At 49.7% G+C, this 10,623-nt stretch overlaps 1 protein-coding gene across 1 annotated transcript; it reads left to right on the top strand.

The window, feature by feature from the left end:
• Positions 1 to 668: 668 nt before the first annotated feature.
• On the top strand, positions 669 to 10,257 carry CACNG1 (calcium voltage-gated channel auxiliary subunit gamma 1). Its single transcript, XM_078594788.1, has 4 exons — positions 669 to 993; positions 5,091 to 5,162; positions 5,604 to 5,741; positions 7,066 to 10,257. Exons 1-4 carry the CDS (start codon positions 750 to 752, stop codon positions 7,296 to 7,298), a joined length of 687 nt encoding a protein of 228 aa, XP_078450914.1. The 5' UTR covers positions 669 to 749; the 3' UTR covers positions 7,299 to 10,257.
• The last annotated feature ends 366 nt before the right edge of the window (positions 10,258 to 10,623 follow it).

Consider the following 10,623-nt stretch of genomic DNA (forward strand, 5'->3'; position numbering starts at 1 on the left):
CCCATGGGTGGGTCACTTGCACGGTCCCCTCACCATCCCCCTTGCAGTGGGGGCGGGTGTGGCTATGTCTGAATCTTGGGTATGGGTTTATGAGTCATGGGTATTTGTTGCTTACAAGTGTCACAACAGCAACCACGCTAACCTCTAAACGACCCAACCAACGCTGCCACCCGACCAAAACTACTCTTCAACCACCCACCCATCCACTCAGCCACCACATTCCCTCAACCAGAGGGCGGATCTAAAAACTTCCCAAAGAGTGACAGTTCCAAATGGTCAACCTTTATAAATAGGACCCTAGAATTAATCAAACAAATTCAAATTTATCCCCAAAATTTCAGGGCCTCACTGGAGGGGGACTGGGGGGGCAATCGCCCCCTCCCCCACCCCATGGATTCGCCACTGCCCTTAACCACCCGACTACCCCTCAACCATTTCAGCAAAACCACCCCTCACCCTGCTAACTACCACAATCACTCAACCGCCACTACCCAAACTTTCCCCTTTCCCTCCCTCCTTCTCCACCACCTCCCACGCATCGACAAATTTGTCCGAGGTTTCGGGTTTCAAGAGCCCCGCTGGCCCCCCAGAGGCCATACCTTCCCCCTCCTCTCATCATCTCCCTCCCCCCGAACACAAAATCCAAGTTCACTTCACACCCAGAACTTCGGCGCAGCCACCACCACCAACACCACCACCGCCGCAATCACACAATCACCACCGTGATCCGGTGGCAGACGAACGCAAGGATGTCGGAGGGCAGCGAAGGGAAGATAAAGGCGGCCGCGTTCCTGGCTTTTGCTGGCTGCGCGCTCATGGTGGTGGCCATCAGCACCAACTACTGGGCCGTGCTGGAAGCCACGGCGAGCGCGGCCAACGCAAGTCTGTGCGAGTCGGCGCACCTCGGACTCTGGCGCCTGTGCCGGCAGCAGGCGCCCCGCGACCCCGCGGTGGAGGACGGCGGCTGTCGGAAAGCACACTTCCCCACCAGCGGTACGAGGAGCTGTGTGGAAGAGTTGAGTTGAGTGAAGTTGAATGGAGTTGAATTGAGTTGAGTTGACTCGAGTTGAATTGAGTTGACTCGAGTGGAGTTGAGTTGAATGGAGTTGAGTTGAGCAAAGGTGAATGAATTTGAATTGAGTACAGTTGAGTTAAGTGGAGCATAGTTGAATGGAGTTGAGTTGAATTGAGTGGAGTTGCGTTAAATGGAGTCGAAATGAACAGAATTAAATGGAGTACGATTGAGTGGAGCTGAGTTAAACGGAGTTGAGCAGAAATGAATGAAGTTGCGTTGAATCGAGTGGAGTTGAGTTCGAGCTCAACAGAGTTCGAGTTAAACGAAGTTGAGTGAAATGGAGTTGATAAGAGTTTCACTGGATTCATCTGAGTCGAGTTGAACGGAGTGAAGTCGACTTGTGAGTCTAGTTACGTTGAATTGCCGCAACACAGCAGCAGCGGTGATGGGGTTGGTGGATTGCTCAAACCTTCCATCCCGCTGGACTGCGGAGGGCCGCCAGGAGATGGCGGTACAGCAAGTGGGTTCGTGGACCCGTCTGTGCGGACGTTTGAGTGTTTCCTCTCGTCGATGCGCGTGCTGTGTGTGGTGTTCTCCGGGTTTCCGTTTCTTTCCACGGCAATCAAAAGTTCATATTTTTTTTTCTCTTTAGAATGGACTTAGGCAAAGATCACAAATGCAGGCCAGGACTCTCTTGATAAAGAGTCCGAGGTAAATGAACGTTTTGGCGGTACACCGGTGGTGCACGGTATTTATAAATAAATAAAAAAGCCACATTTTTCGCAATAATTGTTTTTATTTTCCCACGATTCGCAACCCCGGTCAGAAAGTATTGCAGGGTGGTGGTGGCGCGGTCAAAATCAGTTCTCGTGATGTCGAAGCAGTCAGAAAACTAATGTTTTATGAGCAGCTGAGCACAACGCTTCACAGTATGTTGCCGTATAGCAGCACCCAGTCTGATGGCGATTGGCTGGCTCCGTGTTCCAAAGGCAGATTTGACTGATGCCAAACACTTGGTCGGACGGTTCCTCGATTCAAAGGACCCAATTCAACGGTCATTATTGACCCTTTTGGTTGTTGCAAGTCTCAGGAGAGTGAATAAACTTGACGACAGGGTGAATAAGCAGATTCAAAAATGTTATTCGAGACTTTTATGAGGCCCGTTTGTGTTACGCTGCACCAGTGTACCGCCGATACGTCAAAACACATAACACTGCTGTAATTATGATTATTATTATCCGATATTTATCTGTGGTCAAGACTAACAACGGGATCGCAGCCGAAGGGGCGAACGCATCCGAGAGGACGTCTCCACCTCGAAAATGGAGCGATGAGATCAGCCTCGTGAAACCATGAGAGATAGTTACGCCTTGGCAAATCCTTCACCTAGCAGTGGATAGATCATGGCTGATTACCTCGAGTGACACCGTGGCTAAAGCAACTTGACTCACAATCGGAAGATCTCAAGTTAAAATTATCATCATCATCATCATCATCCTTCTTTGGTAGTTAAAGCGACGAGTAGCAAGTGTGCAAGCTAATATCGGTCGCCCATGGGGAGAATGGCCCCAGCCATAGTAATGTGGAATATCCCCCACTGGCTCGTGACTAACCAGTGGGGCATGAGTGGCGCCTCCACTCTCGGTTGAGTGGTGAGAGTGTGGCTAGACACTTCAACCCACGCACAAGGAATCCTCCTGTCATCATAAGCATCAGGAGCAGCATGATCCTGTTGTGATGAATTGGGCCGCGTGTAGAGTTTCAAAGGCGTGTTGCATCAAGGGGTCGCTCAGCCCTCAGTGCAAGATGCAGGCAAATGGAGCAAATCGACTGAACAGCTGTAAACAAATACTACACACCAGGAACTTCACTGCCGTTATTTCATAAAAATGGATGCTGTCGGATTACTTTTTGTTGTATACAAAAAAAATCGCTTGCGGTGGAAAGGGATTTTGCGATTTGTAACGAATATCTAGCCATGTCATATGGAACTCTCGTGTCATCCCATACAGAACCCTCCCCTCACCCAGGACAGAAACCTTGCCTCATGCCATATAGAACATTGGTCTCATCACATACGAAACCTTTGGCTCATACAATTTCATAGAGCCCTTATCTCATCCGTTAACTCTCTTGCCGACCGGCGCTCTTGCCCTCGTGTCGTTGGGACGTCTTAATTTGGAGCAACGAGCGTTAGCCAATTCAGCTGAGTCACAGACAATAAAGTTAGACATAATAACAGAAACCACATAATAATACCAGGCAGAAACGATGCTTACACGTATTTATCATCATCCATCTATTCACTACCATTATCCTACATCTGTTCGCCAACACCATCATCTATATATTCACCACCACCACCATCCATCTATTCACCACCACCATCAAAATCATCCATCTATTCACCATCATCCTGCATCTATTCACCACCACAAGCATCATCCATCTATTCACCACCATCAAATTTGTCCATCGATTCACCATCACCATCCTCCATCTATTCACCACCATCACCATCATGTTTATACTGACCATGATCATCAACAACCTCCGTCATCATCATCACATGGTGAGCCGACATTAACCGCTCAAACGCGCGATGTGGCAATGCTCAACTTCAGCTGCGCCCCTCCAGCTGCCGATGCCAACGCCACATTGCTATGACGGGGCCCACACACACCCACGCGCATGCCATGGGTGCGGCACCAGCTGTTCCCGTCCCAACACCAATCAGGCGGTGCTCAGTTGTTCATTGACTCCGCGGGATGATGACGACGAAGGCAATGATGACAGTGTTCGACAACTGATTATTATGTTCAGTGCTGAATTCCAGCCGCATCCATCGCAGCTTATTTTACCTTCACTATAGATGTGTTTTGTCCTCATAGGAGTGTAAGAGTGGAATAATGTCGCATCAATATAAATGTGCGTACCTTGTACTCGAGTGACAATCCTTACTCCAGGCCTCTATAGCAGCACAAGTGAGACAATGAAACCCCGGTGATGATTATTGCAAAATACTTATTTTGATTATGACCACGGTGGTGGTGATTAATGGTGATGACCATGATGGTGCCACCCTTTCAAAGTACCACCGTTTCAACCCCGCACGTCGCTAAGGCGGCAGACACGGGGTGGGCTACAGAAATCGGCCTCGCTCGCGTGAAACGAGCCCGATGGACGGCAACAGCTGAGCCGAGCTCGGGGTAAAATTAGCGCGGGGGGCGAGAGGGGACGAGGGGGGTGGAGAGGGGTGGGCACGGGGCGCACGAGGGGACCTAGGAACGGCCAAAAGCGGGTTGACAGGTGGTGGTGGTGCCCGTCCACATCTCCTCCAACTCCTCCAGGTCCTTCAACTCCATCACCATCATCGTATCATCATCATCGTCTCCTCCTCCTCCTCATTCAGCTGCTCCGACTTAACTCAGCTTCCATTTATCAGCACCTTCATCGAAACCGATGAATGGGCTGATAAAGGGCAGCCTTCCTCCACTCCCACCTCTCCGCCCCCGACCCACCCACCGTCGCTACCGATTAGGGTCTAAACATTGAACACAAACACCGCGTAGGAAACGCTCGCTCTGCGCTGCGAGGAAATGCGAGGAATGTGGCGATGAGAAGCAAAGCTGGGAAAAGGGAATTTGTTACGGCGACAAGAGCCTGGGGCGAGATGCGAGCGAGGCTTTCCTCGTTGTCATGTGCGCGTTCTGAAGTCCACCGACAGCGCTTCGTGTGTGTCTAATCGGTTGTCTGTCAGTCGTTTGATTCGTGTGTCGGTCTTATTATTTTTCTGAATGTATTTGTCCGTCTGTCGGTCAATCAGTCTGTCCGCCTGTCTGTCTGTCTGTTTATCATTCGTCTGTCTCTTTGTCTCTGTCTGGCTGGCTGCCTGACCGTATTTATGTCTCATTGACTGTCAGTCGTCTGTATGTTTGGTATGTTTGTCTTTTGTGTCTTATAATGTTTGCTTGTCTGTTCGTCCGGTTGTCTGTTGTATTATCTGTATCATAACGCGTGTCCTTATCTACAAACTGTCTATCCATCTGCCTTGCTGCCCACTCCCTCTCTGTAGAGATCAAATGCGCCTTCTTCAAGCACTTTAAATTGGGAGCCGGAGATGACTTTGAGGTCGCCACGCAGAAAGGTGAAGATGCCGGGCTCTGTGAGAGAAAAAAAACAGCCCCGCGCCATCACTCGAAATCCGCGACCCCACGTCTCCCCACGCGCCACTGTGACCCCTCGAAGCTGAACTCCATGCCTTCTGGCCTACGTGATCTCCTCTTTCCCCGCTCCCCAGTGACCCCTCAGAGCTTAACCCCTGTGTGATCCCTCTGAATCTCCATATCCTATCCCTTAACAACCCATGCCATATCCCATTATCCCAACCCATGCCCTAACCCATCCCATAACCCTATGCCCTGACCTTATGCCACGGTCCTCCGTACCGCGACCCATGGCTCTGACCCATTCCAATGACCCATTGCCTTAACCCATCCCATGACCCATGACCTGATCCTCCACCCCGCCCTATCTCTCGCCCTGACCACCCAACGTGCCCCCCTAACGCCTTCTCTGCAACCCGCAGAGTACAGTATCTCAGCGGCGGTGATTGGCCTCCTGAGCTTCGTGCTGATGATCCTGGGCGCGGTGTGCGTGGGCGCGGGGCTCAGGAAGAACCGCACGTACATGATGCGACCCGCTGGCCTCTTGTGCCTCTGCGCTGGTACGTACACACACACACGTACACGCACGTACACGCAAAAGACAAAGATCCCCCCGATAGCCTTAACAGACTCTTGGGGCAAGTGCTGTTAGCGAGTAGCACCGATGAAGGCCAACACGTCACACGAGGGGGTGGGTGGCCAGGAGCCACGCCCGGCCGCCTTTGTCTTCTGAGTAACGATGCTTTTACAGACAAGTACTCACTTGAGGCTGAGTCGACCTAGGGGAGGCCCATGACAGGTTCAGATAATACACAAACGCACCTCGTTTTTCCGTCCATCTGTCAGTCAGTCAGTGGCAGCGCCTACTCGAGTAACTTTGCTCTTAGAGAGTCGAGTTAGGGCTCGTTTTGCCCGCAAGGAACAAGAGGCATAGGGTATTGAAAATGAGCTATGTATGATAAATAACAAAGGTTGATAACAAAAAAAACATAAATACAATTTACTTTACTAGCCACTGCGTGGAAAATATGGCAGAAAAAAAGTCGGTGACCGCTTTTCTACACGTATAGAAATGTCTCTCCATAATAAAACATTTTAACTGAGAAATCAAGGGATCTGCCACAGTGGTGGAATGGTTCGCAGCGCACTGGACTTGCCACCCAGAGATCACCGGTTCGATTCCATCTCCCAGCACGGCAGTACAAACAATGGTGGCGAGTTTCTTAAATCTCCCGTAACCGCCTCTGTTCAACCAGCGGTATAAATGGACGCGCCGCAGTCGATCGTAAGATCGCGCGTGGTGCGGCAAAATGTGGGTACCCCCCACACACTATCTAGAGACCTCTGGCTAATCTAAAAGCAATTCTGCGCGGTGGAAATAACAACCCAGTAAACATGGCAACGTTGGGCCATCGCTGACATGTGCTTGGAACCGTTATTGAACCAACAACGTCCCATGCTTAGAACGGAAGGATACATGTTTGCAAGCTTCCTCGCTCAGCATTGCTTCGAAGTGTCATGCAGAACAATTACGTGGGTTTTTTTTCCCGTGCACGAGAAGCCATCCCACACGAAAGATAATTCACCAAGAATTGTTTTGCCTTTTGGGCTCGACGTCCAGTGCTGTAGCAAATACGGAGCGAGACAGGGTGGCGTGGCGGCTGTCCCAGACGCCCTCCCAGGGGGTTGGCGGGGTGTGGAGAGAGGGTATGGGCACCGCCAAGATGTGTGGCCGTATAGTGGGGTCACGTGGCAAGCAGTAGCAGCTGGTGGCTCACATGTTTTGTGGTGCGGTGCTGGAGGGAGGACAGGAAGATGGCACCTTGCCCTAGATTCCATAACATCGAGCTGCTACGCCTCTTACGACGTCTGCCGCGCGTGCAGGCCTGTGCGTGGTGGTGTCGGTGGAGGTGATGCGTCAGTCGGTGAACCGCATGATCGACAGCCACGCCACCATGTGGGAAGCGGTCACCTTCTCGTGGTCCTTCGGGTGCGCCCTGGCGGCCGCCACCATCCTCTTCGTCTCCGGGGTGGCGCTGGTGCTCATTTCCCTGCCCAGGATTCCGCGTAACCCCTGGGAGAGCTGCCACGACTCGGACGAAGTGCCCGAGCAATAGTCGCGCGTCGGTTCGACTCGACGTTGTCACCGACAGGAAGACGACAACGCGCACGCGGCGATGGAGGAATCGCCGTTTTGCCCGGGTATAGAGCAGGGTTAGTCGTCGTTTGAAGTCGACTTTTAACAGGCGGATCGACGGCTTTGAGATTAATTCTGAAGTCGAGAAAACGAGTCTCGTCCCATATCGAACCCCTAACGCATCCAATGTAGAGCCCTTGAGAATCCGTTTATTGTTGAAAAGGGGTTATGAAAATGATAAACTACATCACACCATCCCATAGAGAAGCATTTTCTCATCCCATATAGAAGCCTCGTCTCTTATACAGAATCTTAGTATCATCCAATTATCGAGCCCTCATCCCATACCTTTGTCGAATCCCATACAGAATCCTTGTCACGTCCTACTACATACAACATCCTCATCTAAAGCCCATACAAAACCCTGTTCTCATCTCCTTGTCTGATAAGATACATACTTCTACATCTTGTGCAATACAGAACCCTCATCCCATTCATTACAGAAAGCTCGTCTCATCCTACACAGAACCCTTGTTTCACGAGGATGAAAGTTGAGCTCACAGTGTAAGCCACTTTGCAAGGCGAATATTGATTAATCGAATCATCGACTGAAAGCGATTCTTACGCTGTTGGTGCACGCATTAGATTGTGCCACTGAGTATCATTTACAATGTATTCAAATGACTGTATATGCAAATGCGACAATGCATTTGACAGAAGCAGAAAGCGAGAGAAGTTAAACGGGACGAGAAAACAAACCTCAATGTTAGAATCGTTACTCTGCTCCGGCAAATTCCGCCTGCTCTATCCTTGCGAATCACAAACTCCACGGCATCTTCCCCAATCGTTTAAATGCAATCTATAAACTTAAACTAAAATATTTTTTTATTTTACCAGGTAAGTCCCACTAAGCAACCTGGCCACAGACGATAGCTCAACGAAGCGGCTTATCGCGCGGAAATGTTTAGCAGCCAAATACTCTAAAACGCATACTCAATGCGTTTAAGATGCCAAATACTCAATCACATTTGCACGCACCAACTTTAGCGACTAATTGCCTGCCAAACAAGCCTGCGTCGATTGCACGATTAATCGATAGGTGGAGCCTTAGCTGGAATCGTTGTTTTTTGTTGTTGTATTTTATATGCACGGTCGTGTTTCCCTCGACGCGAGCGGTTGAAACCCCGCTCCAGCGATCGACGCCAAGTGACGGAATCGCTCTGTAGGGGGACCCCCCCCCAGGAGGACCCCCCCCCCCCCCTTACGGGGATCGTCGAGTGGGGACGTGGGGCACGCGGGATGTGGGGGGTGTGGGGGGTGGTGGTTGTGGGCAAAATGTTGGGATTCGTGTGACCGCGTGTTGGTGGAGTGCTCGCGTCGCTGAAAACTTCGGAGGGAATGAGGTTGAGAAGAGGGGAAAAGCCACGTTTGGCTCGAGTGATGGAGATTTGGGATGTTACCATTTTTTTTAAGAATGTGAAAAAATCGCTAAACTGCGCCTCAATATGACATTTTTCAAATGATGCGGATTTTTTTTCTTTTTCGGAATATTTTGGTTTGATGAGAAAGTTTGCCACAACTTCACGTCACGTGACATCGGTCGACATTACTTTTCTCGTACGAAGCCACGTCACGTGATTGCATTGTGATCCAAACATCTGACGGTCCAATTTTTGTTGTTGTTATCCAACATTGACCTTAACAAACAAAAAATCCCGAAATCAATATTTGTTTTAACATCTGAAAACCATTTCTAATTGAGATCAGCGTCAGGGGGCGAAACACTTTCTCCAATTTGTTGTCCTTCCCCGCACCTTCGATTAGCACGTTTGGCTACGTACGGTGCGAAAGAAGTTCAACACACAGAGCATTGCAACATGATCTCTAACCACGATGGCCTAGCACAATCGCTGTCTCCTGGCCTCTTATCTTCTCTCCAACCCCCCATTTCACTTATGATTCGCTCACCCGTTTTGGAGCTCGCAGCGATGAAGTTTGTCGCATTATATTATACTCGTGTTATCCTGCTGGAATGTAACCGAGTGTTCAGTTATCGCCTTCGTAATTTTCCACCCCGTTTATAGGCGGCAAGATCTGTTATGAGCACGACGACCGACGTTGGAATTAAAGCGCAGGCCATTGATTGTTCTTTTTGTGGTGTCACTGCGTAGCTGTACGGGGCATGTAGTGACCCCAGGGTTTGGGCGTGAGACAGAGACCAATTAATAGAACGTGAAATCTATCTGGCACCAACTCGGAACCGTCAGGGGAAATAACGCAAGTGCTGAAAACTGGTGTCATTTTTTTTGTATCTAAACACCGATGTCTGTGATGTATCTGGTAATACTGCTGCTGCGTTGGCAGTGGTGCACAAGCAAACATAACAAGTAAAAAAAAACTATCTTCGTCAATAATATTGTGGCCTAAAAATAAAGAGTATATAATGTGATGTTTTAGGCAATGACTCTTCTTCAAAGAACATAGCATACCTCTCTGGCCTCTCTGTGTGCTGTGAAGAGGGGTCATTGCCTGAAACGTCGCCTATTATATATACGTTTCGATAATACGTGAGGCCAAGCCAGTCAAAAAACTCTAGGGCAGTCCTCGACGTACGAACATAATTCGTTGCCGAGACCCGTTCGTAAGTCGAGCGGTTTGTAAGTCGGGACACAATAATGTACTGTATTTAAATTACCACACACACACACTCACGCCCAGCACGAGGCTGACTCATTACATCTCGCGGAGGATCGCTCAGCTGAACAAAATAGTTCCGCGGTTCAGTTTGCAAGCTCGAGTTCGCGTTTTAAGTCAAAGTAAAAAAAAAAATCGAGTTTTTATGGAAGCTGGTTCGTAAGTGCTGGTGTTTGTAAGTCGGGAGTTCGTAAGTCGAGGACTGTCTGTACTTGTGTCTACTTGAACACGCTGCTGTAACCGCTCTTGGTCTCCAGTCTACTTTGTGTGATGAGGGTGTCCGGCGGATTTTGCGTCTTGTTCATACCTCGGGATGTCCCTTCCCACCCAAAGCTTTGGGAATTGTCTAAGCACGCATTTGAAGAACCAAAGTATGGCCATGCCCAGTGGTGGATCCAGGATGGGGTGGGGGAGGGCGATGGTCACCTCCCCGCCTTGGGAAGTTTCGAGAACTGTCTCTGCCCATGCCTGGTATGCACGTTGTATTATAGGCTCCGCAGCACCAGCGTAGATTGGCGGCTAAACAAAGAATTGAGCGAGTGCTGAAAGTTGCTCTAACATTCGCGACTCCGTGTGTGTGTGTTATAAACTTGTTATGAATCATACCACTT

The sequence above is a fragment of the Lampetra planeri genome, chromosome 5 (assembly GCF_965212315.1).
Source record: "Lampetra planeri chromosome 5, kcLamPlan1.2.h2, whole genome shotgun sequence".
NCBI classification, from domain to species: Eukaryota; Metazoa; Chordata; class Hyperoartia; order Petromyzontiformes; family Petromyzontidae; genus Lampetra; species Lampetra planeri.